Consider the following 18,600-nt stretch of genomic DNA (forward strand, 5'->3'; position numbering starts at 1 on the left):
CCATGCAGATTTTTCAGACACCATATACAGAATCTAGCCCATAGTGCTGCTGAAAATTCTTAGTGTCGAATCAGAGCAAGTACAGAGTGTGATCAATCCACCTAAATATGCAAATAGTCAGTAATATTCAGCTGCTATCTGTATATGTAGGTCAGCAAAAGGCTGCTCTATTATTTTTTTCTTTGCTCTCATATCGGAAATTGTGCACACGTTTGGAGTCATTTGCTTATTAAACTAACCAGAAGCGCAATCCTAATTACCTGGATGACAGGCTTGAATAATTATGACAACTCCATTTCTACTACAACTGGCTTTTACATACTGTATCTATGTAACATCTTATCTCTTCTTGCCAAACTACAAAGTTCTCAAATGTGGTGCTAGGATTTAAGATGGATATTTCCAAGCCATTCACAAAATGACGACTTGGGCATAAGTAGCTGACAGTGTCACTGACTGAATGAACAGAATGCGTTAAGTCTACAGAATTATTGTGCCATAAAAATGCCATTAGCAAATGTTAAATTGATTAAATGGGAATGAAGTCTCATAGCTTCCAACACATTCCCCAAACTAATAATTGTAAATCATAAATGTTGCTAGTTTATATCTTCCAGCCTCAAAACAATTTAATATCACATCAGGTTTTGAGAGTGGATAGAACATTACCAGAAAATGAGACAAGAAAGTATAACTGTCAGAACAGGATAATAATTCCCTACATTAAAACAAGCAATAAATTTACTGAGCCTTAACCTAGGGCAGGTGCCAATCACCCCATAGGGTGGGAAGAATTGTTTTTTTATTGTTTTGCAGCTGAGGCACAATGCTGATTTTTAGTTTTACTAGCCTGAATGGATTTTTCTTTTTTTATACAGGAGTAGTGTTAATTTTTACCAGGAATCTGAAAGATTTTCATGTTTTGGATGCTGATGGAGCAGTAAGATGGCAGCCAGTGTACAGTACAAGAACAGTACTGGGCAGACTTCTATGGTCTGTGCCCTGAGAAAGGCAAGGACAAATCAAACATCTTATATATATATATATATATATATATATATATACTACTGTAAAATGAGTTTATCTTGTTGGGCAGACTGGATGGACCCATGCTTGGAATAAACTTGCGCCAAGCCCCCTCCCTACCTATCTTCAAATCCTTGCTCAAAGCCCACCTCGTCAATGTTGCCTTCGGCACCTAACCTTTATACCTATTCATGAAATCTAGACTGCCCCAATTTGACTGACTGTACATTTGTCCTTTAGATTGTAAGCTCCTTGAGCAGGGACTGTCCTTCTATGTTAACTGTACAGCGCTGCGTAACCCTAGTAGCGCTTTAGAAATGTTAAGTAGTAGTAGTAGTCATTTACTATGTTACTATAGAACACTTCTTATTCCTCCCTTAGCTTTTTTATTTTTAAGTTTATCATTTCAGATCAATCTTTTTTTCATTCTGTTTTGTTAGTGACATTAAACCTCTTAGGGCTAGGATGTTTTTATAGTAACACTTTTACAGGTTTGGAAAACGTGGGGGGAACCCCCCCCCTCCTTTCCATAACATTCGATAATGTTGTCTTTGGCTTTACAATGTGCTGGAAAACCCTATGCTTTACTTTTCATCCTAAAGAAGAAAGTGCCTGAACATAGAAACATGATAGCAGATAAGGGCTAAAATCCCATCCAGTCTGCCGTTCCTTAGTACCCACTAACTCCTCCTTTTCCTAAGGGTTCCCACGTGCCCTTCCCACGCTATCTTAAATTCTGACACAGTCTGTCTACACAACCCCACCTCCTAAGTCTATTGCCTCTTAATTTCATCATATGCCCACTCATTCCAGGGTTTCCTTCATTTCAAAAAGGCTCATCTCCTGTAATTGAGGTATTTAAACACCATCATATCCCCTCTCTCCTGCCTCTCTTCCCATATAAATGTTGAGGTTCATGAGCCTATCACTTTGTGTTTTATGACCGACTCAATCCTGTTTATATCTTTCCGTAGGTGCAGTCCCCAGAATTGCACGCAGTACTCTAAATGGGGCTTCACCAGAGACTTATACAAGGGAATTATCACCTCTTTTTTCCTGCTGGTCACCCCTCTCCTTATGCACCCAAGCATCCTTCTGGCTTTGACCGTCGCCTTTTCTACCTGTTTGGTCATCAGATACAATCACCCCCAAGTCCCACTCTTCTTTCGTACACAGAAGCACGTCACCCCCTATATTGTATCATGCCCTTGGATTCTTGTAACCCAAGTGCATGACCCTATATTTCTTAGCATTAAATCTTAGTTGCCAATTATCAGACCACTCTTCAAGCTTCACTAGATCCTTCTTCATGCCATCCACACCCTCCTAGGTGTCCGCCCTATTATAGTTTGGTATCATCTGTAAAGAGACAAACATTATCAGACAGCCCTTCCGCAATATCACTCACAAAGATGTTAAGAAAAGCCAGCACGAGGACCGATCCCAGCGGCACACCACCGATAACATCCCTTTCTCCAGAGCAAGCTCCATTTAACCAGGTTTTAACCCAGTCAGTCACTTTGGGTCCCATACTGAGGGCATCCAGTTTATTATCAGTCACCTGCGCCGAACCGTGTCAAAGGCTTTGCTAAAATCAAGTACACCACATCTAGCACCCCTCCCACATCCAACTGTTTGGTCACCCAGTCAAAGAAACCAATCAGCTTTATCTGACATGACTTGCCTCGGGTCCTGCAGACCAATTGATTTGAGAATCCTCATGATCAAAACACGGCTGCAAGACTTATCCTGGGGAAATCTCACTTTGTTCCTGCTCAGCCACTCCGTATTCAACTACACTGGCTCCCTGTCAAACCGTATTACATTTAAAATCTGTTCACTTACACACAAGATAATTTATGGTGAAGCCCCTGAATACATGCTTACTCTAATCGATCTGCCCTCTAGAAATGCCCTGAGATCTGCAAGGACCTACCTCAATCTTCATTACCCCACCTGCAGGAATGTAAAATACAAGACTCTTTATGCTTCGTCCTTCCCCTACATCAGTCCACAATCCTGGAGTGTTCTGCCACGGCAGCTTAAGGAGCTCGTTGACCATCATCAGTTCAAGAAGACCTTAAAAACCTTCTTATTCACCAAGGCTTATCCCCCTGGCTACTCCTCTGTTTAACCTCTATCTCTTGTTGGCTCTTCACCCCTGTCATTTACCCGTGTCATCCCATGTACCTTCCCCTCCTGTCACATTCTGTTTCTGTGCTATCTCTGTATTGAATTGTATCCTCTTGACTTAATGTAAGCCACGTTGCGCCTGCTTATGTGGGAAAATGTGGGGTAAAAATGCACCAAATAAATAAATGATAAAATCCTTCACTTTAGAAGCGTTTCCATTAGTTTATTCACCACTGAGGTCAGACTGGCAGGTCTGTAATTCCCAACCTCCTCCTTACTGCCGCTCTTGTGTAGAGGGTCCACATACGCCTTTCTCCAGTCCTCCGGGATCACTTCAGACTCTTAAGGAAGTGTTGAAGCGGTCTGTCAGTGGAGCCGCTAGAACATCTCCGAGTTCCTTTAGTACCCTCGGATGTATCCCATCAGGCCCCATCGTTTTGTCTACTTTTAGTTTAGCTAGCTCCTCACAAATACAGTCTTCTGAGAATCGGTCCCGGTCTACCATACATCTGGGGGGGGGGGGGGGGGGGGGGAACGAATGGACAAGTCTTCCATCTAAAATAACTGTCTTGCATCTAAACTATGCAGGAATTTTCAAGTGACATTACATATATTCCTGTGGTTATCATAATCTCTAGAAATCAGATCCAGATCAGATAAAGAACGCTATTATGATTTAAAGGTCACCACTGATAAGACAGAAAAAATGAGGCAAATGTGAGATACAGAGAGAGACAGCTTTCCCTATCTCGCTCAGTTCAGTGCCAATATCTTGATCCCAGATCAAGGGCTTACCAAGAAGAACATTACTACCAGCAACCTGCCTGTAAAGCTAGTCATCTACAAGGAAGTGATTACCACCAAGTTGGTATGTTTCTGATTTCCAAAAGTCTGGGAACACCCAGGGTTGTAGGAACTGATGTTTACAGAAACATATGGAACTTTGGAAGGCTAAGTGCTTTGAAAATATGCCTCTCTGTGACTTAGCACCATTGATTGTGCCAGGTGGCGGAATATTTCCCTCGGGAAGAAAGGTTTTACTCGTTTGAGTTTCCACATTGAGTGGAACATTTTTTTGTTGTAATTTTCGTTTGGCTTTCTAGCATAAGGTTTTGGTCAATGGTGACTCCGAGAATTTTCAGATTGTCTGAGACAGGAAGCGTGTAATCTGGGGTGTTTATACTGGTGGGTTTGTATGTATTGTATTGTGATGATATGATGAGACAATGTGTTTTTTTCTGCGTTGAGTTTTAATTGAAATGTGTCTGCCCATGAGGTCATGATTTGCAGGCTGAGTTCGATTTTGTTTGTGATTTCTGTTAGATCGTGTTTAAACGGGATGTATATCGTGACATCATCTGCGTAGATGTAGGGGTTGAAGCCTTGGTTAGGGATCTGGCAAGTAGGGTCCATTAGGTTAAAGAGGGTCGGCGATAGTGGTGAGCCTTGGGGCATTGCACATTCTGGTTTCCATGGTGATGATATATTAGAGTTTGATATCACTTGGTAAGTTCTTGTGGTAAGGAATCCCTTGATCCAGCTAAGTACCCTTCCCCCAATCCCGAAATATTCTAGGATGTTTAGTAGGTTTACCATATCAAACGCACTAGACATGTCGAATTGTTGTAAGAGTACACTTTTTGCCTGTTGCAATTTCTTGTTTGATTTGGTTAGGAGAGCGATTATTACTGTTTCGGTGCTGTGGTTGGAGCGAAATCCTGATTGTGATTCGTGCAATATTAGAATATTGTTTAAGTAGTCGGTAAGTTCTTGGTTACCATGTTTTCCAACAGTTTGACTACCAGGGGGATGGATGCTACCGGGGCGATAGTTGGTGATTTCATTTGCCTTTTTCTTTGGATCTTTAGGTATTGGGGTGAGTAGTATATGGCCTTTGTCCTTAGGAAAGAGTCTAATGTTGCAGGCATGTAGTTTAGGTGTGTGAGATCTATATTAAGTGTTGAGGGTGCTGATTTTCTTAGGTAGTTGGGGCATGTGTCCAGTTGCATGGGATTTGGCGAACCTGTTGATCACTTGTGCTACGATTTCTTCGGTGAAGAAGGTGAAGTTTATCCAGATTCAGTCGACTGGGTATTCTCCAAGGATTGGGTCTATGCAGTCCATGATTGTTCATTGTCAGTGGTGTCCTGTGGTAATGTAGTGTGGAGGTTGCAATTTTGGTCGTTGACATATTTAGCGAGTTTGTCTGCGATGGTGCGTCTGTGTTGGTTGTGGTAACCAATGTGTATCTAGTAATTGGTTCACAGTTGGTATAATTTATGCGTGTCTTTATAGTAATTTGTTCACAAGTTGGTATAAGTTATGCGTGGCTTTGTAGTCTGGCCCTATCTTGGTTTTGTAGTAAGAACCTTTATTTGTCTTATTGCATATTTGTATTTTCTTTGCATTTGTTTCCAAGCGTTATATGTGTGTGCGTCCTTTATTTTTGTCCATGCTCATTCAAGCCTCCTGGTTTGTGTTTTGAGTTTTTTCAGTTCTTCTTAGACCATGGTATCGAGTTGTGTCTACGTGAGGTTCTTGTTTGTAGTGGTGCTATACCATCTAATATGCTTCTGCATCTGTCATCCCGTTTAGAGATAGTGTATCAAGTCCGTTTGTTGCTGCCCATAGTCGTTGTCTATATCTGTTGCCAAAATATTACAGAGTCTACTTGGCCTCTTATGGTGTAAGTTGTGCGCTCATGTGTATGGTGTGAGCCTTTTTTTCGCCATTGTAGGGATATATTTAATTTGTGGTGGTCTAACCATGGTGTATCATCCATTTTGTATCTGATGGTATTAGGTACAGGTCAGAAGTCAGTTATAGGTAATAAGGTTGAGTGTGTGCCCCTTGACATGGGTTGCTTGCATATGTGACCAGTTAAGGCCCCAAAATTGGAGGAATTCCATGCATTCCCATGCATTGGTAGAGGTTGGGGTCTTCCAGGTGTAGGTTTATGGCACCTATTATAAGTAAGTTGGAGTTAGATACACAGGTGTTTGATATAAAGTCCATGAAGTGTGTTTGGCAGACATACCAGTTCCCGGGTGGTCTGTAAAACAATATACAGTTTAGGTGGTCAAGTAGGGTTGAATGCTGGATTCTAACTGAGGCGATTTCAAGTAGGGGGTGTTATGGACATCGGTAAAGTTTCTATGGTGAAATGAGTTCTGTGGATTAGTGCTATGGCCTCCGCCTCTTTTTTCTTTTCTTGTCCAGTGGGGTGACTTTGAAGCCTGGGAGCATAGATCAAGGATTAGGGATCCTTCTGATTGTGATCCAGGTTTCGGTAATAAGTAGATAGGTCAGGGTTGTCTGACGTGATCTAGTCTGCTATTATTATTGTTTTGTTAACTGCTGATCTGGCGTTTATGTATCCCACCTTAATTTTTTGGTAGGGGTCTGCTGTTTTCGAGGTTATTGATTTTTGTTAATTGTCTAGTCTCTTGTATTATGGGTTTGTTGTGATTTTTCTTTCCTTTGTGTTATTTTGTCCTCATATTGAAGGTCTTCCATTGTTTTGGTTATTGTTCGTGTTGGTAGCATGTGTTATATCTGGGGCAGTCTATTGATGTTGTGTATTTTGGGTATGATATTGGCTTCTGTGAGAGGGGTGGTTTAGTGTATAGTGGATCAGGGATAAGAAGTATACTCTTAGGAGTAATTTGATGGTGTTCATTGTGGTAGTGGTTCTCTTGGGCTACTAGGTGACCGATTTGGTGGTTATGTTTGTTGGGCTTTGTCCTTAGGGATAGTGGTTTATGGAGAATCGAAGTGTTTCTACAGTTCTGTTATGTTGATGAGGCGGGTTAATTGGTTGTAAGTGTTTAGCTTGCTCACATTTGATGTGCAGGTGTTTTCCGTGGATCATTAGTTTACTCACAGTTAGATGCTCAGATGTTTTTCCTATGAATCTGGATTTAAAGTGTTTTCGATGATTGGAGGTAGGAGACAAGTGGTGGGGTGGCTTTAAGGGGAGTATTGAGCCAGTTGATCCCGATGAGCCAGTTAGGGTAGTGATAAGTTCTGCCGCCACTGGCTCCTCATGGGAAGAGGTTCACTTGCCTCTCCCTTGTATGGGGTGGTAACGGCTCTCCCGTCAGTCAGATCCGGGTTCGGATCGGGTTCCTTCGCTTGGTCATTGAAAATTACAGGTCCAAGAATAGATCCCTGAGGAACACTATAGGGAACAGAATGTGGGGTAGAAAATGACTTCTGCCAATGAACCTTAAAGGTACGATTCTTGAGATTAGGATTGAAACCAAGAGTGAGCAGGCCCAGATACACCCAACTAAGATGACCTATGAAGGCTAGAACAGCATATGAACGAAGGCTACAGAAAGATCCAGCGAGATTGCAAGACATTTCCTTGATCCTGATTAGTTTTAATGAAGTCTAGTAATGCAAGGAGTGATGTGATGGCAGATTCTAGTCAGACAGTACAGGGTCCAAATACGCTTGTATTTATACCATTTTCCTGATCAAAGATCATCATTCAAAATAGTTTACACCATTTACACAATAAAAGTCAGAAACACAGGAATAGAAAGAGCTAGAATAAAAACAAGTTAACGATATAACAAAATAAAACCTATACTTTCCTTCGTAATTATTATCAAATTTAGTAAGGGAACAAAACTTTCTCCTACATATCACAGATTTGTTTCTAATCTCAACTCTACAGGAAGTCTGTTCTACAGCTTCGGTTCAATTACTTGAAAAGCCTTTGTCATCCTGCTTTTCTTACAACATCCACACCAAGCGCTTGAAGTAGGTTACCTGACCTTATCACACAGCGGTTAGTTAGGTATATACCGTATTTTTCGGACTATAAGACGCACCGGACCATAAGACGCACCTAGGTTTTCCTCCCAAATTTGGAGGAAACAAAAGGGCATCTTATAGTCCAAAAAATAGTTACAGGCACCCCTCCCTGTTCCAGGGCACCCTCCCTCCGTTACAGGCACCCCCTTCCCTCCCTCCGTTACAGGCACACCCCCCTCTCTCCCTCCGTCGGAATTTTAAAACTCCTCACCTCGTCGGTGTGACTCGCGGTAGCAGCAGTGCTTCAGCGTGCATGTTGCTCGGCGATCTTCACTCAGCCTTCTCTCTCTCAGCTCTCTGGTCCCGCGAGAGCTGAGAGAGAGAAGGCTGAGTGAAGATCGCCGAGCAACATGCACGCTGAAGCGCTGCTGCTACCGCGAGTCACACCAACGAGGTGAGGAGTTTTAAAATTCCGACGGAGGGAGAGGTGTGGTAGCCAAGAGCGGGTGTGCCTGTAACGGAGGGAGGGAGGGAGGATGCCTTTAACGGAGGGAGATGCCTGTAACGGGGGGGTTACTACATTCGGACTATAAGACGCACCAACATTTTCCTCCCAAATTTGGGAGGAAAAAAGTGAGTCTTATAGTCCGAAAAAAACGGTAGGTAATAAGTATATGCTGGCCTTTGACAATGTACACCTTATAAATCAATGTTAATAGTTTAAAATAACCCTTTCCTTCACATGAAGCCAACGTAGTTGATTCAAAAACAGTCTAGCACTCTCCCTCTTAGCAATAATCTAGCTGCTGCATTCTGGATAATTTGTAATTTCTTTAACAGAATAGTGAGTAAACTCACATATAAAACTTTACAATAGTCCAGAAAAACTCAAAAGAAAGGCACATGTTTTACTGATAATAATGCCTTTGGAAACACATTACCAATTCACAAATAGTAGGTTTTACTAGGATTCATTACAAGACCACTAAATGTTAACCAATTTCCAGCCTGGCCAGACAAGCACTTAGTACATAAGTATTTATTTTATTTATTTTTTATTTTTGTTACATTTGTACCCCCCGCGCTTTCCCACTCATGGCAGGCTCAATGCAGCTTACATATTGTGTACAGGTACTTATTTGTACCTGGGGCAATGGAGGGTTAAGTGACTTGCCCAGAGTCACAAGGAGCTGCCTGTGCCTGAAGTGGGAATCAAACTCAGTTCCTCAGTTCCCCATGACCAAAGTCCACCACCCTAACCACTGGGACACATTGGGACAGACCAAAGGTCCATCAAGCCCAGCATCCTGTTTCCAACAAAGGCCAATCCAGGTCACAAATACCTGGCAAGAACCCGAAAACGTTCAATACATTTTATGCTGCTTATCCCAGAAATAGAAGTGGATTTTCTCCAAGTCCAGTCTATGGACTTTTCCTTTAGGAAACCATCCAGACCTTTTTTAAACCCCGCTAAGCTAACCGCCTTTTCCACATTCTCTGGCAACAATTTCCAGAGTTTACTTACACACTGAGTGAAGAAATATTTCTCTGATTGTATTAAATTTACTACTATGTAGCTTCATCGCATGCCCCTAGTCCTAGTATTTTTGGAAAGAGTAAACAAACGATTCACATCTACCCGTTTCACTCCACTCATTTTATAGACCTCTATCATATCTCCCCTCAGCCATCTTTTCTCCAAGCTGAAAAGCCCTAGACGCTTCAGCCTTTCCTCATAGGGAAGTCGTCCCATCCCCTTTATCATTTTCGTTGCCCTTCTCTGTACCTTTTCTAATTCCACTATATAAGTACATAAGTACATAAGTAGTGCCATACTGGGAAAGACCAAAGGTCCATCTAGCCCAGCATCCTGTCACCGACAGTGGCCAATCCAGGTCAAGGGCACCTGGCACGCTCCCCAAACGTAAAAACATTCCAGACAAGTTATACCTAAAAATGCGGAATTTTTCCAAGTCCATTTAATAGCGGTCTATGGACTTGTCTTTTTGGAGATGCAGTGAACAGAACTGAACACAATATTCGAGGTGTGGTCGCACCATGGACTGATACAAAGGCATTATTTTTATTTATTTTTGTTACATTTGTACCCCGCGCTTTCCCACTCATGGCAGGCTCAATGCGGCTTATTTTTGTTTTCTATTCCTTTCCTAATAATACCTAATACTCTATTTGCTCTCTTATCCACCGCAGCACACTGAGCAGAGGGTTTCAACTTATCTTCAAGAATGACACCAAGATTCCTTTATCATCAACGACGACGCCAAGATCCCTTTCTTGATCGGTGACTCCTAACGTGGAACCTTCCATTACGTAGCTATAGTTCGGGTTCCTCTTTCCCACATGCATCACTTTGCACTTGTTCACATTAACGTCATCTGCCATTTAAACAAGACTCCCAGTCTCATAAAGTCCTCTTGTCATTTTTCACAATCATCTTGCGATTTAACCACTTTGAATAACTTTGTGTCGTCAGCAAATTTAATTACCTCACTAGTTACTCCCATCTCTAGGTCATTTATAAATATGTTAAAAAGCAGCGGTCCCTGGGAAACCCCACTATCTACCCTTCTCCATTGAGAATACTGACCACTTAACCCTACTCTCTGTTTTCTATTCTTTAGCCAGTTTTTAATCCACAATAGGACACTGCCATGAGTCGGAAAGCGCTGACTTTTTATTTTGCACAGTACATGGGAACATGTGTCACTATATCTCTTTCACTGGTGTCGTACTATGTGCAGAGTCTGGCTTCTTGAGAGTTCCATTTAATTTGCATGTACATATTTCTATTTTAAGTCTGTGGTTACTTAAAACTACATTGGGTAGGGGCCTCTCTACATGCGTGAAAGAGACCAGGCTTTCAGTTAGCACTGAATGTCTGGGTTGGATCACTTTATACTAACTCAGCTTGTTTAATTTTCCACCCAGCTATGATAGTCCACCTTCTATACTATCCTCCCTAACACCTCCTTCTCTCTTCCCTTGCTTATTCTTTGTTTACTACCAATTGTATTTTATATCCTGTAACGACTATAACAAAACTCTGTAAGCCACATTGAGCCTGCAAATAGGTGGGATAATGTGGGATACAAAACGCAATAAATAATAGGTGTACGGATTGTCTACTGCCCACTAGAATGTTAAGGTAGGCCATGGATGTGTGACACCTGGAAATTAGTGCTGTTATAGTATGGTAGAAATGCTCTGTAAGCCCTGAATGACATTTGTAGTGCTTTGTACAATTTTTCACAATGTCTGGTTCTGGAGTTTGGATTTATGTCACACCTGTCTCAGTAGTAATTCAAGGCAAGTTACATTCAGGTACAGTAGGTATTATCTTGTGGGCTTACAATCTGTTTGTACCTGAGGCAATGGAGGGATAAGTGACTTGTCCAAGATCTCTAGCATTGGAATTTGAACCCTGGCTTCCCTGGATCTCAGGCCACTGCTCTAACCATTAGGTACAAATACATATTCCAAACTCATTAGTAAACTAAACTAAAGGCTAGCAGAGCTGAAGACTGGTGGCCATTTGGCAACCTATCAAAAACAAAGATAGGTATGTCAGTGACTATATGGTTTCTGTCACACTGTTGTTACCACTGTTAATATAGCCAACAGAAAGATGCTGGACTGAGGAGCTAAGGATGACTGGGAGGTTAAGTGTGTAAGTACCTGCATGTAATTCCAGAATACTAGTCTGTTTCATAAATTGTATTATTTTGGTGTGCATTATTTTTTTTATTTTTAGTTTTTGGTACATAGTTACTGGAGTGTATTCAGTGTGCATAGATGATACACAGTAAAGGGGTCTGTAGGCGTAAGACCCCTGCCGCTAGTAGTACATTACCGGAGGTTGATTCAATATACCTATGATATTATAATCACATGTCATCAAATCTGCAGTACTCAGTGCTTTACATACTCGGTGCTTCACAATACAGAGACCTTTGCTGCAATTAGAACTCTACTAACAAAGACTTTTGTATGCCTGTCTGTTGGGTAATCTCCTCATGCATGACTATGAAATATGTAAGGCTCTTTGCCACATTGCCCCAGGATGTTCGAAGCCCAGAGTTCCGAGAAAAGCATCAAGAGTGACATTGAAAGATATTCTTGTGGTTTTGCAAACCATACCATACAAGACTCAACCAATCATCTAGCACGATGTTATCAAGACATCGGACAGTGATTATCAGAATGATATAAAAGGCATAAACATCTGACTAGATTTCATAGGACATAACTAAGTAAAGCTCTGCAATTGTTTTAGGTGGCCTAATTGTGAGCCATAGGGAGTTGTGTGTGTTTGTTCTAGCTAAGACCTGATTAGTTCCATATAGAATTTTAAAAAATTGATATTTTACTTGTGTTCTGTGACTTTCTAAATGTTTCACATTACTGTTTGTTTCTGTTTTTATTCATTTGTTTGCACATTTCTCTTGTAAATAGTTCTTTGTTCATATAAATGTTCCTATTATCTCTATGTGCTACATGTTTTATGGTAGCACATACATATATTAGGAGAATGAACCCCGATTAGTTCATTATGAGACGTGAACCAAACATCCAGAGTGCACAAATAATTTCTTACTTGCACAATATAATTTCTTACTTGCAAATCTCTGCTCTACTACTAGGTGGTGAATTACTGCCACTCCTACAGGTTCTTCCCTGTTGTGTTAAAAAGTGCCCTTACTGTCCCTTTACCACTGATATAGGGGATCCCCCTTCAACCTAATTTTGCCCATCCCACGCTTCTCTAGCTCCACCCCAATCTATGGTTTATTTTTTGTTCTATTTCCTATACCACCATACCTAACTGGTAGATCACAGCAGTTTATAATTTCAAAATAAAACACAAAAATAGGAGGAAAGGAACTACAATATCATTGGATAGGAAAGATAATTGTACCAGATATACTCGAGAATCAGTGAAGGAAGAACAAGGATAGGACAACCAACAGGCAACAGGGACAATCCACAGGGAAAGCTGGAACAAACTGGCCTAATCTAGAAAGAAGGCCTTTTTGAAAAGCCATGTTTTCAATAAAAGCTTAAAAGTTTTAAAAGACTGCTCAGCACAGAGGGATAAGGGGAAGAGAATTCCACAGAAAAGGGGAAAATAAAAAGCATCTGCCTCAGTCCAACTCTGCCTTAGCACGTCCTCAAACAGTTGAGTCACTAACCACCTACTAGCTCTGTCCAGAATCCCAGCAATCCGTGTTTTTAATAAGAGATCCCTATCCCTTCCCCCCCCCCCCCCCACACTCTCACCTACAGGGGATCTTCCTGGTGAATAGTCGGGGGGGGGGGGGGGGCAGGATTCCATGGTGCTCAGTGGTCCTTCAGTTAAAATGATGGCCTCAAGTCCAGTCCCTAGAGGTAGTCTCATGATACTACCTGCTAGGTGTCAGGCTACCAAATAAGTCTAGGACTTAGATTTTAATTCTGGAAACATTTTTTTTGTTGGTAATTCTTCGGATCCATGTTTTGCACAAGGGTGTAAACATATTAGTACCGGATCAGATTTCTATTTTCAAATACATCTAAAGCATCAAGTTAGCCTAAGCCAATCACTGACTTTGAGAAATATAGTGGGCTTGAATAAGAAACCACAAAAAAAGCATCTAAGGAAAGAAAAATATTCTAACTGTGGATAGAAAATCATCACACTTCTTTCAACACAGAAATATTCTTAAATACAAATTTGCTGAATAAATATTTCCTACTTGTGGTGGGACCATTATGGCATTCATGCTTCTGTGGCTCATCCTGATCGCTGATATAATGCTCATCCTCGTCTCTGATACGGATTAAAATATCAGACTTTAGAATTGTATAACCTGTTAAACAAAAACAGGTAAGATTAACTGCAACACTATCATTGAGAGTAATTAGTCTGTCCACAGGGTGGAAGTATACTGTGTGTTTGAACAAGATAAAATATGGATTTTTGTTTTATGCTACTCACCTTTCCAAACCCATGCTCAAGACAAGGTACAATTCATGTACAACAGAAATGATAAACACTGGTTACCAATAAAAGACAGAATACCTTTCAAGTTCTGTGTTTTTATTCACAAAATTCTATATGGTTCTATTCCATTATATATGAACAATCTCAATGAATTACCCCCATGTAATGCCGTATCATCATCCAGAGAATATCTCATTCTGCATTTCCCTATTTGTAGGAATATAATCTATAAAATTCACAATGCCAATTTCTCATATCAAGATACTAACATTTGGCTCTCCCACTCGTATCTTACTCTTCACTATCCGAACTGCAATGGAGTCAAGTACAAGACTGCTTACGCTACCTCCTTCTCTTTCATTGGGACTCAGTTTTGGAACTCTTTGCCGAGGTCCATCAAAACCACTACAGATCATCTAACTTTCCGGAAATAACTGAAGACCATGTTATTCAGAAGTGCCTACCCTGCGGGCTCTCCCAGTGACTCCACTGCTGGAAACACAACGACCTAAAGACATTTGGACATATTCCACTTCCCTCTTCCTTCACAATTTGCCCTCTATCTCCATCCATTCCTATTCTTCCCCATTATCTCTTGTAGGTTTGCTGTATTAGTTTCATTTTACTACATTGGCGCCTGCGCCTCTGTGGTGCATTGTAAGCCACATTGAGCCTGACATTGTTGGGAAACTGTGGGGTACAAATGAGATAATAAATAAAATAAATAAATTCTCTACCAAAAACAATTAAATTCACAAACTACTGAAAACTAATTTTTTTCAATTTAGCCTTTCAGAAAGCAAAGAATTCTATTTGAACATTATCCATTCATAAAACTAATTTCATTTCTTCTTTCCTCCCTAATCCTATCTAACCCTAATTGTACCCATATTTATTCATCTTCACTTCTTTGTTAAGAACAGTTGCATCCAGGTTAATTCACCAAATATATTTGTTTATGTAATTTTAATATGTATCATTCATTTAATTGTTTGTTATGTAAGCCACATTGAACCCGAGTCACTCTCGGGCTAATGTGGGGTAAAAAAAAATGTCATAAGTAAATAAACCATCACTGGAACGCTCAACCTAAGCAATGGACAACAAAGTGACTTTCCCAAAAATCATAAGCACCGCCTCTGGAAGAACTATTGCTTTAATACACCACCCCATAACTTCTTTAACAATGTGGCTGATATTCAGTGGAATATTATCCAGCTAACTTTAAATGGATATTTAAAGACACAAATGTCCTGTTATAAAATCAGGCCCTAAGTGAGAAATCAATTTTATAAAAGCAACAGAGTCACCCAGATCCAGCACAAAGTTGGTGTAAATGTGTGCATGTTAGAACCGGGCAACTTTCAGCTGGAGATGGAGATATGGACACAACTGAGGGGAGACACGATACCGCAGAACGGGTAGACATGAATAGTTTGTTTACTCTTTCCAAAAATACAAGGACTAAGCTAAGTAGTAAATCTGAAACAAATGAGAAAAAATATTTCTGAACTCAATAAACAATTAAACTCTAAAAGGTTCTGTCAAGTTCCTAAAAGTCCATAAGCCATTATTAAGATGGTCTTGGGAAAATCCACTGCTTATTTCTAGGATAAGCAGCATAAAAACTGTTTTACTCTTTTGGGATATTGACAGGTACTTGTGAGCTGGATTAGCTACTGCTGGAAACAGGATATTGGGTTTGACGGACCTTTGGTCTGTTCCAATATGGCAATGCTTATGTTCTTATCAGTGTTTTGTTTTTTTCACTGCAAGCTAAGATTTGGATGGTAATGGTACTTGTAATATTCAGTGCTTGCCATTTGGCTATATCTGGGCACCCTAGACAATCAAGATTTCATGTAAGGCACAGAACTTAGACCATACTGGCAGCTTTTTTAGTAAAGCTCAGTATTTTGGATAGTGGTCATATAGCCCTTGCTGTTTTACATTTCCCTTCTGGTCTACATTACAATCTATTGGTATTAGTGGTATAATTTTGGATTGTCTGAAAGAATGTTTGCAGTTTTGGCAGGTTCCTCTATTGCTCAATCACAATACACTGTCCAGTGATGTTCCACAAGGGTCAGCTTTGTCACCAATTCTGTTTCATGTATTTCTGAGTCCACTGGCCACAAATCAGTCAAGATTTTGGAATTAGTGCATAGAGTAGATACAGGGGCAGCCCAAGCAATCTGCAAGAGATGAGATGGCGCCTCCCCCGGTACTAAGAATGGGGGGGTTCATCCTCAGAACTACAATCAGAGAGGAAGGGGGTTGGAAGTCATAGAAAACAACAAACTGACAAGAAACAAACAACTGTTTATAACTAAATCATGAAATTAGAAACAGAGAAAATAATGGTTCGAGGCAGATCACAATATAAGAAGCTAGTCATCTCCAGGAATCTACATAAAATAACTCCTACCTAAATTTTAGATTGAGTGATACATTTCTGAAAAAAGTAATAAGTTTCGAAGGAGCAGTGGGGTTAAAACGTCTTTTTCAAGACGGGCTGCTCGAAATGAGAATAAAGTGTCGAACAATCTAAATCTTTTCATTTTTTTTTAAAGAAGGAAAAGTAAATAAGGTTAATGATCTTGTAGTTCTAATTTTTCTAATAAAAACAAAATGATCTAATAAATATAATGGTACTAGTCCATATATCACTTTATAAATGAAACAATAACATTTAAATTGTACTCTTGTAAAGACCAGTAACTAGTGACTCTTAATAAAGAACTGAGATACTCTTATCGGATTTCTTCAAAGAGTAAACCAATCAAAGAAAAGAGTAAACCAAGAGTAAACCAATCTGAATAGTCTGCAAACCATTAATTGCTTAGAAACACCAAGATAAATAATATTGCAATAATCTAACATACTCAGTATCAAAGACTGCACTAACAAACAGTAATGATCCTGTTCAAAGTATTTACGCACCCGCCTAAGGTTAGGCATTGTAAAAAAAAAAAAAAGCTTTTTGTGTCAACAAATTATCAAGGGGATCAAAGGGTAACTTTGAGTCTAGTAGAATACCTAAACTTTTATAAATGGAGAAAACTGATATCATATCTGATCAATTCTAGCATTATTCTCTTCTTCCATAGCTGAATGGCTAATCAATAAAAATTTTGTTTTGTCTGCCTTTAACTTGTTTACACATTTTCATCCATGATTCTAGAGTAGCCAGAGTGTAGTAAGAGTGAACAGGATACTACCATTGAACTTACAGGAATCATGATTGTTATGTCATCAGCATAACTATAAAAGTGGACTCCCAATTTCTCTAAGACATACCCCAGTGAATACAAGTAAACATTAAACAAGAGAGGAGACAATGGTGAACCCTGTGGCACTTCACGAGGATTAGGCCATTGTTCAGAATGTGTTTCAACAATTTTAACTATACAGTTGTGATATTAAAAAAAACCCCAAAGAACCAGTCATACACCTTCCCTGTAATTCCCAGTTCGTTCAGTATCCTTAATGAGATCTCATGATCCACCAGATTGAAGGAACTCAATAGAACCTGATTGTTTGAATCAAGATGATTTGGTTGGACAGCCGATCTCTGAAAGCCTTCAGAGTGTTCCAGATAGGTCTTCAGATCAACTTCATGGAATTACGAGCGGTTTCCTGGAAGGACTAGGTTCACTGAGTGTGAAGCCCATCTACATGAGCTCCCCATCCCAGGAGGGATGCATCCGTCGTCAGCACTTTTTGTGGCTGAAGAATTTGGAATGGTCGTCCCATGGTCAAATTGGATCAGATTGTCCACCACTGAAGAGAATTCCGAAAGTCAGTGGACAGTTGGGTCACATCCTCTAGATTCTCTGCAGCTTGATACCACTGGGAAGCTAGGGACCATTGAGCTAATCTCATATGTAGATGTGCCATGGGTGTTACATGAACTGTGGCGGCCATGAGCTCCTAGAGTCTCAGCATCTGCCACGCTGTGACCTGCTGAGACGCTCGAACTGTGGACACCAGGGACAGGAGGTTGTCTGCCCTTGTCTTGGGGAGATAAGCCCGAGCTGCCTTCATGTCCAGTAGTGCTCCAATGAACTCCAATTTCTGAACAGGAGTGAGATGGGCCTTGGAGTAATTTATTACGAACTCCAGTAACTCTAGCACTTAGGTCTAGGATGGGACACATCCCCCCCCCCGTTTTCTTGTGCACAAGGAAGTACCTGGAATAGTATCCCAGCCCTTCTTCCCCTGGTGGAACGGGTTCGACCGCATGGGCCTTTAGAAGGGCAGAGAGTTACATAGTAACATAGTAGATGACGCCAGAAAAAGACGTGCATGGTCCATCCAGTCTGCCCAACAAGATAAACTCATATGTGCTACTTTTTGTGTATACCTTACCTTGATTTGTACCTGTCCTTTTCAGGGCACACACCGTGTAAGTCTGCCCAGCACTATCCCCGCCTCCCAACTACCAGTCCCGCCTCCCACCACTGGCTCTGGCACAGACCTTATAAGTCCGCCCAGCACTATCCCCGCCTCCCGCCACTGGTTAGAGGTTACGAGAGGCCACCTTTGGTGAAAAAACATTAACCTCCCTCCAACCGGCAAGTCGTCCAGTATGGACACTTTTACTGTGGCTATGCTTTGCTGGAGCCAGTCAGAAGCCCATCCCTTGCTTTTGCTGGGAAGCAGCAGGGGGGTCT

The 18,600-nt window shown here is 40.8% G+C and overlaps 1 protein-coding gene across 1 annotated transcript in view; it reads right to left on the reverse strand.

Moving 5' to 3' along the window:
• LOC115458147 (zinc finger protein 300-like) overlaps positions 1 to 18,600 on the reverse strand; it is a 175,327-nt gene that overhangs the window by 89,901 nt on the left and 66,826 nt on the right. Inside the window, exons 4-5 of the mRNA XM_030188000.1 lie at positions 13,677 to 13,790; positions 2,963 to 2,982 (exon numbers count right to left, since the gene is read on the reverse strand). Coding sequence (XP_030043860.1) covers positions 2,963 to 2,982; positions 13,677 to 13,790 — 134 coding nt within the window. The remainder of the gene's footprint in view (positions 1 to 2,962; positions 2,983 to 13,676; positions 13,791 to 18,600) is intronic.

Source organism: Microcaecilia unicolor, chromosome 14 (assembly GCF_901765095.1).
Source record: "Microcaecilia unicolor chromosome 14, aMicUni1.1, whole genome shotgun sequence".
NCBI lineage: Eukaryota > Metazoa > Chordata > Amphibia > Gymnophiona > Siphonopidae > Microcaecilia > Microcaecilia unicolor.